Source organism: Protobothrops mucrosquamatus, unplaced genomic scaffold (genome assembly GCF_001527695.2).
Source record: "Protobothrops mucrosquamatus isolate PMUCROS unplaced genomic scaffold, P.Mucros_1.0 scaffold19, whole genome shotgun sequence".
NCBI lineage: Eukaryota > Metazoa > Chordata > Lepidosauria > Squamata > Viperidae > Protobothrops > Protobothrops mucrosquamatus.
Window position 1 is genome coordinate 1,953,743 of NW_015386404.1, and position 23,373 is coordinate 1,977,115.

Sequence of the window (23,373 nt, forward strand, 5' to 3'; positions counted from 1 at the left end):
ATTCTATGATATCAGGATGTTTCTGTATAAAACAGAAAATTAGATACTATGGTGTTATATGCTGCACTATAAACCTTTACTAAACTTGCAACCATTCATTTAGTGACCATTAAAAGTTACAGCAGCACTGAAAAAAGTGACTTACCACCGGCCTTTGCATTTATGACCTTCGCAGCATCTCCAGTTACATGATCCAAATTCAAGCACTTGGCAACCATTGCAAGCTTCCCGTGACTGCCACTGGTGTCTTTCCCAGCTGGCTTCAGACAAGGAAACTCAATGGAGGAAGGTGGATTCGCTTAACGATTGCACGATTTATTTAACTGCAGCCTTTTGCTTAATTATGGCAAAAAGGTCGTAAAGGCGGTTACACGTTACCACCGCCCTGCTTACCAACAGAATTCGGGTCCCCGTTGTGGAAATAAAGTCAAGGGCTACTTGCGTGCGATTGCAAAGGCGCCCTCGCCATTCAGAAATTATGTTCTATTTTAGCCTCCGGTGCAAATGCAACCCTTGCGCTTTGCAACCAGCATCCGTGGCTTCTTCGCCTGAAGACGCTCCCTTGCGGCTTATGCACGGAGGCAGCCCCGCCTGCATGGGAAGAGAAGGGGCCACGGCGTCCCCTCGGAGGGCGCGGCACCAAAGGACCCGCAAGACCAATTTCCCCACGCGTAATAGCAGCAATAATAATAATATAAGCCGCTCCTTTAACTGCTTTCGCGCAAAGGATTCTGGGAAATGTATTTTGAGCCGGGCGCTGGGGAGTCTCCATCGGCGCGAACTCTCTTCCCACTCAGCGAGACCCAGCAACCAATGGACGGACTCCGGGGAGGCCCACGCAAGACCAGTAGCCATCCGGCCCCCGGCACTTCCACGCAGGGAAGCCGGCGCAGGAGCCAGATCCTCGCGTGTTCCGCGCAATTCCCGCCTCGGCCAGAAAGGGGCGGGGTTAGAGGGAGAGCGCGCGCGCGCTAGTGGGCAAGAGTGGGCGGGCACCGGCCCCGCCTCCGAGCGCAGAGTGGCGGCGTGGGGCCGAGCGGCAGGCGCGGCGGCCAACGGGAGCGCCCGAGCTCGTCCACGTCACTGGCCGGCACGCGGGCCCGCGGCTGAGGTAAAGAAGCGGAGCGCGTGGCGGGGCGCCGTGGCTGCCTCGGCGGCGCATGGAGGCGATGCCGTGCCGCGACCGGCGCGTGGGCTCGGCGGGGGTTTCGCCGGCGGCAGAGCCCGGGATGCCGGCGGGCGGCGAGGGCGGGCCGCGGCAGCTGCGCTTCGCCGACCCCGGCCCGGGCAGCGGCGACAGTCTCAGCCCGGATAGCAGCAGCAGCGGCGGCGGCGCCGGCGGCGCCGAGCTCAGCCGCTGCTGCTGCACCGGCGGGAATGGCTGCTGCGCGGGCGACGGGGGCGCCGAGGCGGCCGAGGCGACGACGACGACGACGACGCTTCCCGACTGGCCGGGGTCGGCGGCGGCCCAGCTCAAACTGCTGCCCATGAACGACCAGATCCGGGAGCTGCAGACCATCATCCGGGACAAGTAAGCGCGGGGCGCCGGCTGCCCTCTGAGCGCGTGCAGAGCGTCCGCGTGGCTGACGGGGCGCCGGGGGGGTGGGCGGCCCCGCGCGGGCGTTGCAAGCAAGCAAGCGGGGTGCCGGGCAGGTGGGCAGCCTCGCCCGCGCGGGGAGGGGTGCGTCGCCGCTGGGGGAGCCAGCCGTCCGGCCGGGAGAGGAGCCGAAGGGCCGGCCGGGCTGCGGGCTGCGGGCTCCGGTACGGGCGGCAGAGACCATCATGCTGAGCTGACTCGGGAATTCTGGGAATTGAAGTCCATGAGTCATAAAAGAGCCGAGGTTGCCTACCCCTGATCTGGGTCAACCCAAGGCGGTGAACATGTCTGATCAGAACAGGTAGTGCTCCACTTACGGCCACAACTGAGCCCCACATTTCTGTGGCTAAGTGAGACGTTGGCTAAGTGAGTTTTGCCCCCTTTTGCGACTTTTCTTGCCACCATTGTGACCTGAATCGCTACAGTGCTTAAGTTAGCCACATGGTTGTTAAGTAAATCCGGCTCCCCCATTGACTTTGCTTGTCCGAAGGTGGCCAAAGGGGGGGATCACAGGACCCCAAGACATTGCAACCGACATAAGTACGAGTCCGTTGCCAATAATCTGCATTTTCATCACGTGGCCCTGGGGATGCTGCAGTGGTCGTAAGGGTGAAGAATGGCCACATGTTCGCTTTTTCAGTGCCCTTGTCACTTCGAACAGTCACTAAATGAATTGTTGTAAGTCGAGGACTACCTGTACTTCTGCCTCCTATTTCCCTTACCGCAGCAACCCTGTGAGGTAGGTTTTTTATTGCTTTTAATATAAAGAAAGTAACAAAAAATGTTAGAAAAAAATGTTACGCTCTTCTTTAAAAAAAAGCAAATTTAAGATAAAGCACTACAGCTGACTAGTGGAATAATATTGATCAATTTTTTTAAAATTTATGTTTTGAGAAAGAGCCAACTTCATAAGCACAGAGGGGTCTTTATAGGTAAGCATGTTGATGTAAAAATGTCGGCCAGGCAAATGCTTCAGCGGGTAAACGAGTACAAGTATGTGGATTCTTGGTTTTCGGTCTTCTGAAATACAGGCAAGTTACTCTTGGTGTGTAATAATTCTTGAGGTAATATTTATCAGAAATGCATGAGAGATGGGTGAGTCATCCATCCAGATTTTACACAGCTTAGAAGAGTATTAAAGTACAGCCACGCCAGATGATCCTGGCCCAGGGCATCTTCTATTCTGTAAAGACATGGGCCTGGGCGGGGGCAAGCGATGATGTCTTTGAACCATCAAAGGAGTGCAGTGAAGCCTGTTCTGAAAGGCAGGCAGGCAGGCAGGCAGGCAGGCATTCAGGGCAGGGCTTTCAGGGCAGGGCTTTCAGTTCAAGTCTGCGTCAGTCAAAGTTCAGGGAGTGTGCCCGTGCAAGTCTGCCTCTGCTGTCTCACTGTTCTTGGCTTGCACTCAGATCTGGTTTTGTCATGGTACTGTAAGATGTGATGAGTCCAGCTGTCTTTTATTAAAAACATTTTCCTTTATACGTAGATGCAAAAGAGCTCTTGGGCTAGGCAGGCTTTTCAGATGAAATGAATGTTCTTGCAATAACCTTGTTTAATGGAGACTGATGGATTTCTCACATTGCACAGACCTGTATGGGTTAGTTTGCAGCTGAGCACAGGATTGCATAATATGAGAAAGACCAAAGGTTTGTCAGCACATTTTTAAAGTGACAGAAAAATGTATTGAATGCATTTATTATTAATAAAACTTAGGGTTTTTTTTTCCTGGGCCCACCCATTTGGCTGGGGGCCCTCATGCCACTGAAAGACTTAAGTGTGGCCTTTATGCAAGAAAGCTTTAGCACTCCATCCACCCCTGAGTTAGCATTACTGAACTCAACCACTGTGCTTATAAAGCTATATGTTTTGACCTAATGTATAGAATAAAACTCGCTGTGATTTACTCAGTGATCGTTGTTAACAAAATCATTTTACTGTAATGCATTAACTCAGTTATTATAGCATTAGTGAAGTTGGAAGCAAAAGAACCCATACTGTAGCTGCAATATGAAGCCAGAATTTTGTGTTCTGAGAATAATAATTTCAAAATATATTTTCCTTTTTGCTTGTAGGTCACTAGCAAAGTATATGACTTCACCTCAGGCTTCTTGCCAGCTCTAGTAGTTAAAGCAGATAGAGACATCCGGGTTCATTATTTGCTGGTACACATAAACCAGCTTCTCAAGTTTGTTCTTTTTCTAGCCAGTCACAAAATTTGTTCAGAAACAAGCTATTTCTCATTCATATGTCAAGGAAATCGAAGGTAGATTGTCCACATTTATTATCACACTTGCTGGCAGGAGGAATGGAACAGATTCCTGGGTAATGAGAATTATATATCCAATATTATGCTATAACAGCCACACATCTAATGTGGATGCTTCACTAAGTATCAAGGGGCTCATTTGAACAAAGGGCCAACAATAACTAACTTTATAAACAGCTAATGTAGTCTGAGGATCTCAGTCTTAAAATTTTGCTGCTTATTCTTACCTATTCTGATTTTGGTTTTATAATTAATGTGATAATTACATTGCTTCACAATTTGTTGAAATCTATTCCAATGATATTATGGCTTTGAAATACACTATGTTATGTAAGTGGTGGGATTGCATGGTTTTCATTGATCTTAATATCAAACAATTTTTAACAAACAAATCACAGTGAATGTAGATATTATAGACATTGGTACTGTCTTACATGCACCAGAAATATTGAACCAATAAAATGGATCTTGCTTTAAGGTAATGTTTCCTTTTTATTAAGCTGATTTGGGAAATATATCCAAGCTTATACAGCAATTCTACATGTTCTCATTTAATCCTGCTCTGGCAAAAGATGGAAATACGTTCTAATCTAGATGAGATTGCAAATTGTCTCAAATATTTTTCTAAATGTATACATTTAAAAATCAAGGACAGCAGAAAGGATAGGGCAATGAAGGTTGAAAATTGGTTTCCTTATTTTTTTTCTTAGCTTGGAGGCGGATTTGGAAATTTTCTAGTGCAACACCTACCCAAATAAATCAATAATTTCTGCTTTATAAAATAAAATCTTTTCAGTAGAAATGAACAATAAAACCTAAGGACATATTTTAAATGTAGAGGATGGCCTTACTTGAGTTTGCTTAATTCCTGAAATCTGGATTTTATTGTTTAAATGGCCATTTCTTCCTTGAAAAGAAAATCAAGCTGCAGATTTGTGAGTATCAAGAAATGAATAAAGCGATCACTAGAAGCCAACAGGGGCTAGTTAAAAAAAGCACCCTGCCAGACAAACCTTATTACCTTCTTCGATAAAATAACTAAATTAGTGGATTAGGGAGATACTGTGGATATAGCTTACTTGCACTTCAGTAAGGCATTTGGTAAGTCAGTCACAGCCTACTTTTTGGAAAGATAGAAAAAACTGGGATAGACAGCACCACCACCAGATGGCTTCACAGTTGGCTGACCAACTGAACTTGGTGGGTACTCCTTAATAGAACTATATCTACATGGAGGGAAGCATGCAGTGGGGTACTCAAGGTTCTGTCTAGGGCCCAGTACTTCATAAATCATCTAGATGAGGGGATAGAAGGGGAACTCATCAAATTTGCAAATGACAACAAGTTGGGAGGAATAACCAACAGTTTAGAAAACAGACTCAGGATACAGAGGGATCTTGATAGACTTCAACACTGGTCCCTGTCCAACAAAATGCAGTTCAGTGGTGAGAAAAGTAAGGAATAGAATTGAATCGAATTGAATTTCTATACTGCACCAGTGGGGACACAGTTGGAATACTGTGTCCAGTTCTGGTTCCTACAATACAAAAAAGATTCTGAGATTCTAGAAAGAGTGCAGCAAAGAGCAACAAAAATCATAAGTGGTCTAGAGGCTAAATCATATGATGAATGGTTGAGGGAATTAGGTATGCTTAACAGGGAGAAGTCACTTTTGATACTGTATAACATCAGTCCTAAAAGAACTGTGCTACAAATTTGGATTTGACTTCAAGGTTACAGTAATGTTGTTTCTGGTTCTTAATTGTTTAGGGTCATATTCACAGCATTCAGCAAAACAGATGATTAAGATTGCCAAAGCTGATTCTTCCAACGTACAGAAAAATATTTGCTGGCTCAGATCTGAAGTGTACTTGGGAAAGAATTACATTAGGATCAGTGGCTTGTTTCTATTCCCTTATGTAGGTAAGGAGTTTCTACCCATTTCTTACACTGATGGTATCTTTCAGTCAAAATAACATGCAATAATGATAAACAGTACAGAAATATAAAAATGAAAGCACACATGTAGGATACAGTAAAAGCTTTGAAATGAGATCATCACTTGCTCCTGAACAACGATGAAACAGGACATTTCAAGACCTATGAGAAAATTTTAAGTATGAGATCTACAATGAACTCGCATCTGTAATGACAAATTACAGCCTATTGCTTCAAATAATCTCATGTGTCTTCAATGAAATGCTATGAAAATAAATGCCATTTTACTATTAAAGATTTGAAAAATCATAAAGGTTACACCACAAATGTCTTTGCTTCCCACCTTGTAACAGTTCACTGATTTATTTCAGTGTTAATCTCATAATGTGTAATTATGTACTTCCTGTGTAATGGAAGCATTAGCTTTTTTAATTCAAAGCATTTTGAGTTTCATTGTTTATAAGGCTTCCAGAGCATTTGCAAAGACTTTGCTTCTGTCTACATTCTAAAAGAACGTAAAAGAAAGCGGGGAGAAATGGATAAAAGCAAGTTCTGCAATGAATTTAAGAAATAGGTACTTGCTGTAACATCGAGGGGGGAGGGAAATACTTCATGTAAAGGTTACTACAGGTAACCCTTAACTTAGAATTGAATCCGGAATTACAGTTGTAAATTGTGCTGCTCATGAACTTGGTCACCATATGACCATGCCTGATTTTACAACTTTTTTGTGGCAGTCGTCATACAAATCCATTGTCTGCAATGAGTGTTTCTTGCCGAAAGCCAGAAATAAATGCCAATTTCCAGCAAAAACCTCAAATTGCAGTTGCCAGATGCTGCAAATAGTTGTAAAGGCAGACTGCTGGCTGAGTGCCCAAAATATGCGTATGTGACCACAGGCAGGGGGAGAGTCAGAACTTTGGATCCGGGTTATAAGCATCCCTGGTGAGATCCATCATAATTTCAAACAGTTGCTAAGTGGCCAGTCGTAAGTCGAGGACTATCTATTCCTGCTGACCTGTGGGGACAGCCAAATGCATTGGGTCTCTTATCAGAAGCAATTGTTTTCTCCTGTTTTTCTTCTTTTCCTGATGAAATGGTGGTTGTTTAGTCAGCTTGTTAGATTTAGATTCCATTCTTTCCTCACCACAACAGCCTTGGGAGGCTGAGCCCATCTGGGGATGATTGGCCTAAGAGACATCTCATGAGCTTTCGTGGCTGGGGGCAGACATTCCCCAGGGGTCAGCCTCCAGCTTCACTTGGCCAGCGATATTTTTTCCTAATATAGTCTATGGATGTGGTCATCTTTGTAAAGAACACTGACCTGATTTATTTTAGTGGCTTATGGAGTTGTGCCTACAGCTATTCCTTTTTCTAAAGCTATTGCAGCACCTACTTCCAACTCCCCTGTTCTGCCTCTCTGCTTTGGAATAAGCCTCTGTGGGGGGCAGCACCTGGCTGACCGTGTCTGGGTTTGTCAACCGAGCAGCCAACGTGGGTCCCAGTTCGTGAAGGCAGCGGCAATCCCCTTCTGTACTGCTGCCAAAAAATAACACAGCCATGTCCATAATGTCACCAACAGTTGAGTTCAATTTGAAGAAAATGTCACCCTTTCCTATTGAAACAGACTCTGTGATGAGAGCTTTTCCTCACGTACAAATTGTACTCGGCAGCCTCCTGATTAGTTGCATGCTCCAGGGCAAGTAGAATTATTGCTTGCTTTCGCTGACTTCATACATTTGTTATTGCTGCACTCAGCAGTGACCCACTGTGTCAGGAGCAGTGTATTCCTGTTATAAAAACATCTCACTCAAATTATTTTCTATTAGTATCGAAACATAGCTTTAAATATCTAGAATATGTTGTACAATTAATGTGCTGAAGGATTCATTAATTTATAACTCTCGAGACGGTGCAGAAAGCAGCTATGGAAAGTGTGAAATCCTTAATATGGAAAGTTGTCTCTCACCAAAGGGCATTTTTAAGTGCTACTGTCTTTGTGTTGCATCATTAGAGAAATGTATGTTATGGATAAAAAAGAGGAGAAAGAAACTGATGTAGGAAAGAATCCATGTGGATGTGCTGTCAAGCTGATAAGGAATACTGTATGTAAGCAGGTGCAGAACATCTGCAAATATCCTGTAGGAATGAGGAGGCTTTTTGGTGTACCAAATGATCTCAGATATTTGTTTTGACAGAAGATTAATATTTTACCCTCAAAGTATTTATATTAGTATATTTCATTTGTGCTACATTTAGTACTAACAATGTTCCAGAATTATTGATCCCCCACCTGAAATAAATACTGTAGATGCTTAATAATGGAATATTTGAGGCAAATTTCAAATGGGTGATTCTTCTCTTTCACTCAGTAGAAAACTACAGCTGGAGTCTGCCAGGGCTAGAGAGGAGACTATAAAATACAATTAGGAAGAGTAAGATGCAATCTTCTCCAAAAAAAGATGGGTCATGCAGAATTGGACTAGGCTGAGTCACTAAAGAAACAGTAGAATCAAAGGATGTGGAGTGTGGTGATCATCGCTGCAGTAGTACTTCGGTAAGGTGGTCCCTGTGTATGTCCACCTATTTGTTAATTTGTATACTTTTTACTTTGATTCTTTTAAAATGAAATTCTGTATTATTGTACCCTTTGATTTGTGTATTCCAAGCAGGATGTTTTAAAAGCAGAGCCCTTTATTGTTGCCAGACTTGGCATACAAAGAGCTTCTTCTAGGAGTTAATAAACACAAAGAAAATGGAGGCCATTAGCCGTGCTTTGCTTTTTTCAATTCTGGAGGCCGTATGATAAAATTTGTGCTAGTCAAAGTAAGAGGAAGTTAAATTGATTTCATGCAGCTGTTCTGTAGGAATCCTTCCCATGGAATACTTTTTACATATGACCAGCAATCAATTTTATCAGAGTACAAATTCTGTTGAGAAAGCCATTGGTGCCCCCTATCTCACCAGGATTAGATGAAGGATCTGAGATTATGCGGAATTTTTAGTTATATCTTAATAATGAGATTTCGTTTTCAGACAATTATTAGCAAAAGCTTTCTCATATAGATGCTTTAGCATTGTAGGTCAGCCATTGGTCATGATGGATAGGTGTGATTAAAGTTGCTAGAACCAAGATTTGTGAAATTATTGGTAGTATTATGATATTCTTCTGACTTGCCTCACTGGGCTAGATTTCAGAGGACTGAAATGCTGGGTTTTTAGTCTAACATGAAGTTAATAGGAGCTATTTTGGAGGCTATGGTTTTACACATAGCACTAGAATTCTACTGTTGCCCATAGAATTTCATAGGGCTTGGTTGTGTCCCAATGCCTTTTAATATTTCTGTGAAACCAGTGCGTTGAAACCAACGAAGTGCTTTTTGGTATGTAATTTTAAGACTACAGTTAGAATCCACAGAAATAGTTTGGATTTGACAGTGGGTCCAATGACAAACACGTTGAAGGTTAATTCTAAATATGCTATTGATTAATAAAAAAATTCAGCAGTATAATTGAGATTTAGTCTGTTTTAGAGGTAGGGAATTTGTGCCTTCCTCAAAAGACTAACATTGCCTTCCTATTTCTTTGGGCTTTTAATTGTTAAGTAAAGTTTGTATTGATTTAATGTTCTATTTTGTACTTTTAATAATTGTTGGCCTAAGATACTCAGTTGAGCTTTATACTCAGTTGAGTAGAAAGTAAAATGTACATTAGATAACTAATTGACCCTATACTGACGACATTTCTAAGGAGATGGCATAGAATATGCCTATCCGATTATTTAATCTGCTACCTGCAGTAATTCATGTGCTGGCTTCATCTGTAGCATAAACAATGTGCTCCCACAATGTGTTCTATAATGGGTTAATATTGGAAAATATTTGGAAATAGCGGTGGACAATATACAGCATCCAAAGTGCTATTCGGTACAAAGCACAATGATCCGATGATACCAGTATGAAAACAGCTGGTTATGAAACTCCAGCTGTTAAATATCTTCAGCAAAGGCCCTTTAGGGTATGCCCTCATTTGCAGAGACTCATACAAAGGATTTCAATACTCATTTCTTGAGTGCAACATTTTGAGTGAATTCATCTTTTAAATTCCATGTCCAGTACTTACAACTATGTGCTTAATTTGTTTGTATATTTTGCTTTCTGCTCCTTGCCTTGAATATATTTCTCAGATGAAAAGGTAAGATATGAATGCAATAAATAAATCTCATTGAACCTTGCTAGGCCTTTTTGCCTGTAAACCTGCATAAACTGAATGCTCATCCTAAAATACACTACTGTTCTCTTATAACTGCATTTTGCAGATAAAGATTAGTTATAATGGACACGTTAGTTTGCAAAGGAACTGTATCTGTAATTATTGGTAACCACAGAAGCAAGTAGATATGATACAAACAATTTGGAGTTTTTTTTCTATGTTTGGGTTTCTACAAAGCAGTTGCAGTTAGTATAGAAGCAGAGAGAAATACAATTTTCTTGCTTCATGTTCAAGTAATCTAAATCATCCCCTAGAAATACATATTAAGTTTAGGAAATATGAATTCAGAGAAAAGTTATATCTGTGTTATTTAAAAAAAACTAGTGCTAAATACCCCAAAAGAAATATAAAAAAATGGAATCCCTGACAAAAATATGGAAGCTTACGTATGAAATGGAGCAAGCCTTTTGAAATGTGTTAACCATATGCAGTGATTTCAACTCCTCATTTGGTAATGTGCACAAAAGAGCAAAGATTGTATTGATTTTGCACAGTTGGTACTTTTAGTTAAATAGGCTCAATTAATTCAGGATGCACCACTCCAGAGTTCTTCAGTGTATTGTTTTGTTAGATTTATATCCCATCTTTCATTCCAATTCTTTCTTCATTTTATTCCTACAAAGGCCATCTTGCAAAATAGTTGGACTGGGAGAAATGAGTGGCTCAATGTCACACAACGTCATAACTGCTAGTGATCCTGAACCTGCGAACTCTGGGTTCTGATCAAACCTTTTAACCAATATACTACAATTTTAGTTATTAAAATATTTTTCCCCAGTCAGGCATCTCCTGTTGTTGTTGGGTGTTAGAGGATTTTAGTATGCCGCAGAAAGTTTTTTCAGATAGTAGGTGAGGGAATTCATGATATAGAGCCGGTCTACAGGGTTACTGTGGAACATTCCCTTAGCTTTTTATCCTGGTGTGGCACCAAAATGGGTGGTGGCAATCCTAGTGATGAGCAGAGAGCAGCCCTCATGGTGTGCTCAACTAGGCAGCTGGAACATGTCAGGCAGCCAGTGGAGGTTTGATGGTCTGGAGCGACAATGACACAGCACCTGTAGAGAACCATCAGCAGTGCAGCAACACTGCTGAACGCATGTTTTTCGACTGGAGTTATAGGGACTGGGAGGAAGCCAGCTAAGGACTAGTAGACAAGTACCATATCAGCAGCAATACCAACTGGATGTTTTTGTGGGAGGCCATCCTTGGAACTATGGTACAGTACTAAATAATGTTCATTTAGTCTCTAAACTTTCCTTTCTGACAAAGGTCATTGAGAAAGTGATAGATCAAGGTCCTGGTTGTCATTTTTCAAGCTCTACATGAGATGGGGCCAAGTTACTTGTAGGACTGCCTTTCCAAATATTTCTGCCTCCCATTGAGGCAGTATCACTTGGTGCAGGGGTAGGCAACCTTAGCTCTTTTATGGCTCAGGAATTCTGGGAGTTGAAGTCCACAAGTCATAAAAGAGCCAAGGTTGCTTACCCCTGACTTGGTGGGTACTCAGAAAACTGCCTCCTTTCCCATGGCACCTGTCTTGTAGATAAAATATTGTCCTTGAGATATGGGCAACCTTCACAGGGCTGTGAAGACCTGGTTATTCTCCCAGGCCTTGGAGATCTGATATGGGTGAGGTGCATTTGCTCAGGAGATCACTACCACTTATGCTTTGGATTGTGTTTCTGTTTCGTTTTTAACTGTCCAACACCCAAAGTGCCTTTGGTAGATGGGCAGCCATATAAGTATGTTCAATAAATAACTAAATATTGGTGTTTCTTATTTACATCAGTATGTTGATCTTTGTGAGGGCAATAAATTTCATGAAATATTTGAGCAGAGGTTGGTCTGTTTGATTTCAAGGCTAATGGTAACACTGCAGCAGTTTATAATAAAAAAAGGAGATTTGGGGCAGCTGATTTTGGGAGCTGGTTTCCATAGAAGCAGCTCCAAACGGTATGTGTCTATTACTGAAATCCATAATTAACTAACTGAACACAAACATGGGGGAGGGGGACTCTTTATGTTTCTGTTCTGCCAATAATTGTTTTAGGTTACTTAGCACTTCTTTAAAAATTCTGTTTACTTCAGTTGCAAACTCTGTGCTTTTAAAAAAAAAATGAATCAGATTTAAGCTTTAGATCTGTCAGAATCTATATTACAATTGGAATTCTTGGAGAATAGCTATTAACGTCACTGTCCTTTAAAAAAAAGGCGGGGGGAGTCTGGAGCAGGAAGCAAGGAATCCAGGACCAGTTAGTGTAGGAGATGACCAGGCTGAGCCCGAGGGAGGGGTCAAACATGTCACAAGTCATGAGTCCCTGCACCCCCACAAGAGATCTAAATCCAGCCCACCTTGAATGCCTTTCTTATCTACCATTAATTTCCCTCAACCTTAGTTGGTCAGATTCTTGTAGAGAGCTTAAGTTTGCAACAAATCTTTATACTCATTTGAGCTGTCTGGATCTCTTGATTTCCCCAACGCTTGACAGATAGTATCATTTTGTAAGCATATGTCATATGTGACCAACTGCCCAGCATAAGAAGCAGGCTTGAAACAATTCGTTACAAAAGACCAGGGAAAAGAACCTCAGCCTTTAAGCTGTTATATATCTGATTGTTAGCCTTTGTTAGAAGTTTATGATGTACTAAAGTTGATGCTTTCTGTGTAAAGCTCCTTATCTTGAAAGCCATTCTTGACTTCCCACAAAAGCATCTCATTCCTAGAGACCTGTAATCTCTAGATTTTCTAGAAGCAATCCTTCGTAATTATAATTTTTGCTCCCACTATGCTGCTGAAAAGAAAAAAGCTTAGAATAATGAGACAGAATAATTGTGCAATGAGATTTTTCTCCCACTGTAATTCCTGGCCTTCCAGAGAACTGATTTTGATAAAGGGGGAAACTTAAGAGGGTATTTTACTACTGAATTGTTCTGACAGCAGAATGATTTAGTTAGATTCTGTATGTAGCAGATTGGCTCAGCCTATAGAGTGGCATTTTGGTGTCTCAAACCTCCTTTGGAAGCCCTCTGAATATTCCCCCCTTGTTCTGGCTCCTGCTGGGGGTTGGTTAAATACCACCTGCCTTTCCTGACATCCTTCCCCTTATCCTGATATGGGTGGAAGATCTGGCTCTCACAGCCTGTGCTGTCCAGTTGACAATGAAAAGGTACTAATGAAAAAAGGCTGTAATGCAAACTCTGGCAATGACTAGAGAATTTAACTCTTCCTTGGGAAATAAACCGATTTCACAAGTCATGAGCAAAATCAAACTTCTAAAATGCAGAAATCCCTACTTACATAATAAAATGCAAGCAGTCAGGGTGAGTAAAGAGAAACTATAGAATAGATAATGTGATGCACTGGACAGATCACAAGGTGATGCTTGTAAGGGCCTGTGGGAATAACCTTGAGCAAGAGGAGGAAGAGCTGCAACCAAGGCAATGGGTCAAGTAAGAGTCCAAAGGAGGAATGGAATTTGAGCAAGCATCTTAGACGGGGCCTTCCTCTTTAGGATAAAGGCATGGAAGGGAGAGGCACATTTAGAGTTGCAAGAGTCTATTACTGTAACCCAGGGGTCTTCAAACTTGTGGACTTCAACTCCCAGAATTCCTGAACCAGCACGGCTGGCCAAGTTTGAAGACCCCTGCTGTAACCCTATAATAAAAGTAGTTTTAATCTACATGACTTTGGTATTCAAGTCTGACCTACCTTGAAGAGCCGACAGCACTGGTCTAGTGCAAATTCTCTCCTAAGGCATTTGAAACAGGAGTCAAATTATCCCCCCAAAAATATATATTTTAATATAATTAATAACCCTGTACACCTTGTCTGAGTTTGATGTATGTTGGACATAAAAGCTCAGATTTATAATTAGAAGAGAAATGGAAAAACCACACAATAAAAAAACAACACTGTAATATGGAATCCTACTACCGGTAATTATTTTTACCTATGCCTACAGAAATAAACTACTGTTGTCCGTTTTAAATTACCTGGCTTTTCTTCACATTCCTGGAGATTCCAAAATATAATCAGAAACTGGGGAGAACAAGTGTTAGTTATTGGCTTTTCCCAACCCAGTTCCCAGCTTCTGCTCTTTTTTTTTATTTTTCATTTTTAAAAAACTTCTTTATTTATGGAAAGGAAGGCATAGATCTCCTTTGTGAACGTAGATTGTGTTTGAAATGAGGGAACATATATTCTGTCTCGGCTTGCCGCTATTGCCACCTACAGTCGCAATTCCATGGAAGCTTGAGAATGTTAACAAGGCTTTAAAATCTGTGGAGTTATGAGGATGTAATACAAGGTAGCCTCCTCCTCAGGGAACCAGATTAGCTATAGGTCATCCAAACCACCTAGTTGGGCTATATTGCATAATTAAATGCACCTAGTTGGGCTATATTCTCATCTTTCCTATTACCTATTTCCTTAGCTTCTTATGATTGCAACTTTGTTGTTTGTATCTTATGATTTATGTTGTTTTTATTTAGTATCCTATTATGATTTATGTTGATTGCTTATTTAGTATCCTATGACTATCACTGGGTGTTGTATTATGATTTATGATGATTGTATTTTATGATTATGATCATGATTTATCACTTGTTGCTTGTATGTACACTGAGAGCCTATGCACTGGAGACAAATTCCTTGCGTGTCCAATCACACTTGACCAGTAAAGAATTCTGTTCTGTTCTGTTCTATTTGTTTCTGTTTCTCTTCTGTTCTGTTCTGTTCTATTCGTTTCTGTTTATGTTCTGTTCTATTCTGCATGTACAACTGGTAACACGTGATTTGCTATTTGAGAATGGCCCACAGTAGCTTGTTTGTTGCAAACTTTTTTCATATCTTAAAATAATGAATAAAGGCTTCAGAAAGATAAATGATATATTTTTGTCAGATTCTTTAAGTCTGACTAGAAGCACTAAAAGAAGCTAATTTCAATAAAATGCAGAAATATGGAATGTTACTGAGCTTTGAGAATGCAAGATCCATTTTGTTTTATTAAACTTACTATGCTGCTCATTTTTGAGTTTTTGTGGGGGGGCTTAAAATAAATGTAGAGTTTTGTTCACATACTTACAGATAATCCTGTCTCCTTATTGTCGCCCAAAGAAATAAATAAAAAGTTCCAGATTCCAGAACAGGATGACTTCAGTGAATCTTTTTAATGGAGTTTTTCTCTGTCAGTATTGGTGGCTGCTATGATGATTAATGTTGAAGGGTCTTGGTGATACCAGATTTAAAGTCTAGACATTCTTTCATAAAATAGATAAAAAATGTGCACGTTGCTAGTGTCACACTTTAATTATATTAAATATTCTGGGATAACTAACAAAGTGATTCAAACCTAAGTTGAATCCCTAATAAAACTGATTTCTTACTGCTTTTTGTTCAGGACCGCCAGTAGAGGGGACTTCGTATTTTCTGCTGATCGCTTGGTAAGCCATATTTTTCATGTTGTGCTCATTAATGAAGGTATTATTAGCATGACTTCATCTTTAAACTTATAGATTATTTAAAAATCAGTCATTGACATTAATGGTATAGTTATATTATTATGTTGTTTTCACATTGTCCCATTCCCCATTTATGTCAGGCATGGTTTAGGGCAGGGGTCCCCAACCCCTGGTCTGTGGACCGGTAGCGGGCCCTGGCATGCCAGCAACCGGACTGCACAAAGAAGCAAAGCCCCATCTGTGGGATGCAGGCAGCACACAAAACCATGCCCCCTCCGGTGCGCGGAAAAACTTCTCTCCACGGAACTGGTCCCTGGTGCCCAAAAGGCTGGGGGCCTCTGGTTTAGGGTGCTTCTGGATTGAAATAATTAGCTGGCGACATCACTGTTGCCAGGGGACACCCGTAGGGGCTGCTTTAATGTCCCCATCAAGGAGCTGGAGCAAATGATGGGAACTCACCCCGCCATGCAGCAGCATTCAGGTCTCAAACGTGGGCTTGCTAACCTCCGACCTGGGGTCTTAAACACGTGAGCAACCACGCTCATTTTTATATTGCAATTCCATCAAAGCTCAGTGAGATTTATTAATGTAAAATTTGAATTCAAAGTTAAATATTATGTTTTAAAAATAGAATTTTATTTTCCCAGCGGCAAGATATATTTGCTTGTTTTACAAGTAAAATATTTCCACATAACAATTTAAACATAAATCTTTAGGATATATATTCAAGAATACATAACAGATTCTGAATCAATTGGTGTTTTTACTTAATATAACCAATCTTAAAGTATTGGACAGTTATTATTGTATTTTTCAATGCCAGTTTTCTTGGAAATACCTATTTATCTGGAATCTATATATTTTTCTCCATTTGATAAATAGCACTAGTTGATTCATGCAGATGGTTCCTCTGTGAATACAATTGAACGTGCTAAAAGTCATCATTCAAACATGTCTTTTGGAAATCTTGTTTTATTGCCTTTTGAAAGATTCTAGAATCAAAGAGTTAAATAAATAAATGCTGTTGTTTTTATTGGTTCAGCAGTAATGCCAATAAATGTGGAGCGAATCCTCCAAGATATTCTCTATTTATTCACCATTGTGGCTGTCCTATGCAGTTAGACCTCAACTTGTGACTGTTTGTTCAATGACTGCAGGGCACAAAGCAGCTGGTTCCAAAGGCCAGGAGACACCAAGAGTGGGAAGCAGCCTCCCCCCAGCCTCTAATGCCTGGGAAGCTCCAGCCCAGCCGCCCGCCCTGCCCTGCCCTGGGCCCTGTGACTTTCACTGTTTTCTTCCTCCCACGAGGCGGCTCAGCCTGACGCTTTACCAAGAAGAAAAAGGCAGCCACTCAGCTGCAGTGTCTTAAAATGCCCTTTCCCCATTTTCCTGCGTGGGGCTGGAGGACTACAGATGGCTTCCTGGTGAAAGAAGAAGGGGGGGGGGGAAGAGCTGTCCTCACTTTCCCACAGCTGCGTGAACCACCTTCAGTTCCAAAATCAAAAATTTAGCCCTTTTCCCTTCTTTTTCTTTGCAAAGGGCCAGACTGGGCATGCCTCGTAAGCTCAGTTAGTTTTAGTTATAGCTTTAAGAGCTTTGGGCTTAATGTTCGTGAGTTAAAACCATCAAGGCCGCCACGTGCCCAGAAGAGATCAGCTTCAATAGAAACGGCTCCTGTGATCATGTGGCATAAATGCGAGTCAGTTACCAGATGCCCAAGATGCGCTGACATGACTACGACTGCCGGGTGAGGGCAACATTTTCCGATGATTGGAAATGCTTAATGGCCATAAAGCACCTTTCCTGAGGCTTTTGTAATGGTCATTAAACAATTGGTAGTAAGTGGAGGACTCCCTGTAAGTTTACTTTAGATTAAGGAGGAAACAAATTCTGCTTACTATAAAAGTGAGAAATGCTTTTATTGAAACTTTGGTTTTGCTGTGATTATTTGAATTTTGCCTCTTGCAGATCAGACTGGTGGTTGAGGAAGGATTAAACCGGCTACCATACACAGAATGCACAGTGACCACTCCAACAGGTAAAAGAAGGCAGAAGCTCCCCAAGTGTGGGGGTGTCCCAGGCCAAATTATATACGGGTAGTCCTTGGTTAATGACTGCTTGTTCCAGTGGTGCTGAATGAGGAGACGTGTCTGGTCCTTGAAGTTGCGGCCATTGCAGAGTTCCCACAATCATGGGTTGCAGTTCAGGTGCTTGGCAACTGGCAGGCTGTTGCAGCACCCTACAGTCACGTGATCACCATTTGCAATCCTCACTACAGGTTTCAGACAAGCAAAGTGGCAAAGCTGGCAGAAGGTTGCAAATGGCGATCACGTGACATCACGCTTAAACCACCTCAAGACTGGACTTGCCATCAGAAGTGGATGCAGCCATGTGCTGTTGTACGTTATGACCCTATCATTTAGCAATGGAGTTCCTGGTGCCAAGTACTGTTGCTAACCAAGGACGAACTATATTTAGCACAAGGCTAAAAAAAATAGCAGATACGGTATCTTAACAGTTAGCATAAATAAAGTATTAAACAAAACATGGAATACTTTCTAGCAGTAATGTTAAATAACATTCTCAAAAGATTGCTGTCCTTGTCTGATTTTTGTTGTCCCAGGCATCAAAGAACAGCAAAAATTTATGTAGGACTAGTAGATTTCTAAAGAGATCGCATTTGTGAATTGCCTTAAAATTATAAAGACTAAATAACATTCTGATGTAAATACATACTCTTGTAAACCCTTCCTGTCCAATCTCTGTTATTGTATTTTTCAACAACAAAACAGGTCAGACATAGAACAATGTGCACTGATTATAATGGTGACCCTGTGACTGAGAGATGCTGTGTTTCCAGCTGATTGGAACGTTGCAGTATTGTGCATCTCACCCTAGATTTCATTCAAGTGGGTCTGAGAAATGTTGCAACTATAATTAACTAGCAAGGAGATGATACATTCACTTATTTTGTATCAATATGTCCTTCTATTATAGTTTGTTTGAGAGCTTTTATGTAAGCAAGAGCTTTATATTTTCTGATTCATAGATTAGATCCAGGTAGAATCAGTTGGCAATAAGGTTGCGTTTATTTTATATCTTGTTAACGGTAAAGGTGAAAATAAAAGCCCTTTTAGGTAGAGCACTCTTCCTGGAGATTTCTCGATTTCTTGGAAACCATGTAGCTTTGCAGTTACCCATTTCTCTAATAGTATTTTGACTTCTCAGCCTGGTATACAAGCCTGGGGTTTCCTAGAGATCTTTCATACAGATATGGATAGGTTCAAATTGGCTATGTGTTGTGTTTTTGTTTTTTTTTGTTCCTGCTGTGGCCAGGTATTAATTAGCTTCAGATGTTCAAAATCATAAACTATATTTCTAAGCAAGAAGCACTGTTACATTCAATCAGTTGGCTTTTCATTCTGGCAGAAATGGCTGAACCAGCTGCATTCTCTAGCCAGAGTCTACAGTATATGACTGGAACAATAGTCTGTAAATAAATAGAGTTGTCTGTAAAGTCTGTAAATAAATAGAGTTGTTCCCTTAATTTTGCCTGGATTTTTGCTCAATGCATTAGCCTAAAATAGCTTTCTTGACCTGATTTGTTCCTACATGCAGGCTACAGTTTTGCAGAGCAAACCTCCTGGAAAGCTGGGGAGGGCTTTAGGAAACAAGTCAGGGAGCTTCCATACCGTAGTTAATTTGGTACTACTTTGCAGATGTGACTAGATTCTTTCCTCAGATTTCTGACTTGGAGTCAGAATATGAAAGACACACACAACTAATTATTCAACAACAGCAACTCAGCGAGTTTTTCTTTCTCTGTGTGTATCCCCAAAAAAGTATGGACTAAACTTCAACACTTAAAAAGAAATATCTGTAAACTTTTGCAATGAAAGTGCATTTTAAGTTAAATTTTATTTATTTATGGTCACTGAAGGTCAACCATTGCAGTATTCTCCTTTCTGTGACTGGTTAGTTCCAAATTTACAGGACCTCGTGTTTTCTTATTTAAACATGTCATTGCAGTAAAAGCTGTCTGGGAAATGAAGTTATTAGGTTTACTATTGAATAACATGAAGAATACCAACTCCTGGAGAAACTTCTTTGTTCTTATAAGAATAAAGAATTCTTTATAAGAATATAAGGAATATGTATGTCTTTTCAACAGGGTACAAATATGAAGGAGTGAAATTTGAAAAGGGAAACTGTGGAGTCAGCATAATGAGAAGTGGTAGGTCACTTACAATTTTCTTGTGTGCTTGTTAGTTTTTCTTATTATTAATCATACATCACATCATCGATAATGCCAGAATGCAGATTGGAAAATAATGCACAGAACTCACTTGTGTAAGATAGTCAATCACATTTAGGAAAATAGCATAGAATTACAAGGAAGAGAGTACAAATACCAGTTTTAAAGCTAGTAATCTACTTGTCCTTCTTGGCTGCATAACATTTTCCTATTTTCCTCTCCCAATGAAGGGGAGGCGATGGAACAGGGCTTGCGCGATTGCTGCAGATCTATACGGATAGGGAAGATCCTGATCCAGAGCGACGAGGAGACCCAGAGAGCCAAAGTATACTATGCAAAATTTCCACCAGACATCTACAGAAGAAAAGTCCTCCTCATGTACCCCATTCTGAGTGAGTGTTTTAAAGGCGGTATTAGAAGCTGTGTGGGCTGCAGAGTGCTCAGTTGGAACATAGATAAGTCAGTGAGGACAGCTTGTGAGCCACAAAATAGTTTCATGCTTTGCTGGAAGGTCTATTCATTGATCTAACTGAGCTGGTAAAACATTGATCCTAGGCTGCACATACTGAGTAAGAGGTATCTAATAATATAAAATGAATAATGGGAGTTTGCTAATGTAATTTAAGTAATGGCATGACTGTGTAGAATCCCACAGATTTTTAAATCTTCATGAAATACTTAGTAATTGACTATTTCTTTCCAAGTTCCAAACTATTCAGCCAAATACTTTGTAGAAGTTTCTTAAAAAGAATTGGGAATAGATTGTGCCACAATTAGACACTAACTCCAATTGTAATCATACTGAAAGGAAAGATGACTCTGACACACACATTTGAAAAGACAGTTGGATAATTCACCTCTGCTTTCTTCCCTCTCTTTCTACTCCTCTCCCCCCACCCATTTATAAGGCACCGGCAACACTGTGATCGAGGCCGTAAAGGTCCTCATAGAACACGGGGTTCAGCCCAATGTTATAATCCTGCTGAGTCTATTCTCTACCCCCCATGGTAAGTTCAAACTATGACCAAGTCATAAAAATAAGGGTATTTGTGAGAAAGAGTTTAGCTCTCTTGTCATATAAGGGGATACCTACACATGCTGGAAATGAACAGAGAAATTAATTACAGGCTATATGCAGCCACGTAGTTGATTTCTTTAAAAAGTGAAGACAGAACGTTTCAGCATAGATGTACAACTAAACAAATATGTAAAACTAAGGAGAACGTGATAAAACAATTGGTTACATGGAGAAACGTAATCTTAACCCTTCTGGTGCAAGATTTTGAAACACAGACTGCCTTTGGTGTACCTTAGAAAAGCCACTGATGTGATCATCTTCAAAATATTGTAGATACAAATTGAGATGGAATGAGTAATTATGAATATAATACATAAACATTTGAAAAGATTTTCAGCATTCCTATGTAGCAAAATCCTTTCATGTTAGAAAAGCCAGATTAAATGAAAGAAAATTTGTGTGTATGTGCTTGATGCCTATGAGGACACATCTGAGTTTTTTTTATGCAAATAAGAATATTCTAGACGGCGTCATTTCTGTATTATAGAATTCCTTATTGACAGCTGCAGAAATTGTCACATGTAAGCTGACATATAGAAATTAACTATTATGTCCAAAGAGAATACAACTGTTGAATTCACAAAATACTGGGAAAGGAAAAAAAAAAGTCAACTGATGATTAAAGCTTGTAATAATTGGGTAAAAAGGGCACATTCCAGAAGTGGAAAATCAATGTCGCTACATATATAATATACAGTTTTCTTTTTTTTAAAGGTGCCAAATCAATAATCCAGGAATTTCCAGATATCACAATTTTAACAACAGAGGTTCATCCAGTTGCACCTACACATTTTGGGCAGAAGTATTTTGGAACAGACTGAAGTACTTAACCAATTTGTGTTTTGTTACTGTAAGATATTATATCATTTTTCTACATTTTATAATTTGAAGTGGAGGTATCTATGGGAATATTTAACATCTTTGTTTTTCTTTTTTTTGTCCAAAGGTGGAAATAGTTGACCTGCACTAATTTTTTATTTAAATGGATAGATACTTGATCTTAAGTCTAGTTTTTGTTTTAATGATGAGTCGGGGCAATGACGCAGACCACAGACGTCTAATATTGGGTTATTCAAATTGCTGCCCTCTACTTTATTTATTCTTTGTAGCCAATTTGGCTGATTGCGACGGCAAAATAAACTAACTGTGAAAACACCATTGTCTGTATCTTTTATTGTTTTTATACCGCAACTGGACCTTTTTCTGAAACGGATTTTTCGCTAGAAGCGATTGACACATTTGTGCCAGTCTTTGGATGCAATTTTAGTTTTTGTAGATTGCATTCTCAAGCTATATAGAAGTTTTGTGACTGTAACAAAGATGTATAAACAAAATGCAGGCATAATTCAAAAGATGGTGTGCGCAAAATATTACACTGCTCACACTTTGCTGCCATCTTGTGGTTGCCCAGATTTTTATACCACAGGTCAGCTAGTTTTCTTTTGATAGTAAATCTCACTGAATTTTAAATTAAATACAATTAATAATACAAATGAGAAGAATTAAAGACAAAATTAATGTTTCATTTCATTACAGGTGACTTGTACCCAATTTTAAAGCAAACCATTTCAGAAAGATCATTGCTGTATATTGAAAACAGCCATTATGGGTCACTGTCCGGATAATATTTTTAGCTTGGCTATGATATATCAGTAATTGTCTCCTGGTTGCTAATCAGCTGGTACCCTAGAACTACAAATTATTTGCATTTTTTTTTTCAAAAAACAAACAGTAATGTTCTAGTTCTGTTAACCTTCATTTTTCTGTTCATCAGACCTAAGGATGTTTATTTTTATTTCTTTAAGAGCAAGTTTCTGCTTCTTACATTTTAAGTATATAGGACATCCTGCTATAACCTTAAGCTTGGAGATGGTTGGATAAGATGTTGGAAACTGAGTCTGTGACTAAGCTAAATCATAATGGCAGATTACATCTTGCAAAACCAGAGAAATAAACTAATCCAGTCTGGAGTCCTGGTATTTGAATTTAAAAAAATGCAGCATTACACAATAAATTTTAACATATTTAAATATTCAAATGTGATTCTACAAAACATTTTTATTGTAAAATATTTCCATGCTTCAGACTGCTAACACGATCACAAACATACCGTTTTCAGTTAATGAACCTGAGATAATGTAACCATTAAACATTCAGGAGACTCAACATTAACAGCAGAATATTTTACAACCAAGAGATTCTGAGAATCCTTAGGAATGATTATGCTCCACTATACTGGACTTAAGGAATCCATTTCGTAGGTTTCTGATTATAAAATCAAATGGGGAAATCTGCACTTCGATATATCATCAATGAAACAACTGTATCTTGATTATACAATACCAAAGAGAAACCCAGGAAGGAATTACTATAGATCAGGGTTAGGCAACCTTGGCTCTTTTATGACTCGTGGACTTCAACTCCCAGAATCCCTGAGCCAGCATAGCTGGCTCAGGAATTCTGGGAGTTGAAGTCCACAAGTCATAAAAGAGCCAAGGTTGCCTACC

At 40.2% G+C, this 23,373-nt stretch overlaps 1 protein-coding gene across 1 annotated transcript; it reads left to right on the forward strand.

Annotated features, from left to right (window-relative positions):
- The first annotated feature begins 1,229 nt into the window (after positions 1-1,229).
- On the forward strand, positions 1,230-22,024 carry UPRT (uracil phosphoribosyltransferase homolog). Its single transcript, XM_015810765.1, has 7 exons — positions 1,230-1,531; positions 15,473-15,515; positions 17,502-17,571; positions 19,705-19,767; positions 20,019-20,180; positions 20,697-20,795; positions 21,581-22,024. Exons 1-7 carry the CDS (start codon positions 1,230-1,232, stop codon positions 21,685-21,687), a joined length of 846 nt encoding a protein of 281 aa, XP_015666251.1. The 3' UTR covers positions 21,688-22,024.
- Positions 22,025-23,373: the final 1,349 nt, after the last annotated feature.

Excerpts from the sequence above, each read along its gene's own strand:
- UPRT (XM_015810765.1), top strand. The coding sequence starts at position 1,230 with ATGCCGGCGGGCGGCGAGGGCGGGCCGCGGCAGCTGCGCTTCGCCGAC. Across the intron at positions 1,532-15,472 it reads CAGACCATCATCCGGGACAA|GACCGCCAGTAGAGGGGACT; the intron begins GTAAGCGCGGGG and ends CTTTTTGTTCAG. Across the intron at positions 15,516-17,501 it reads TATTTTCTGCTGATCGCTTG|ATCAGACTGGTGGTTGAGGA; the intron begins GTAAGCCATATT and ends TGCCTCTTGCAG.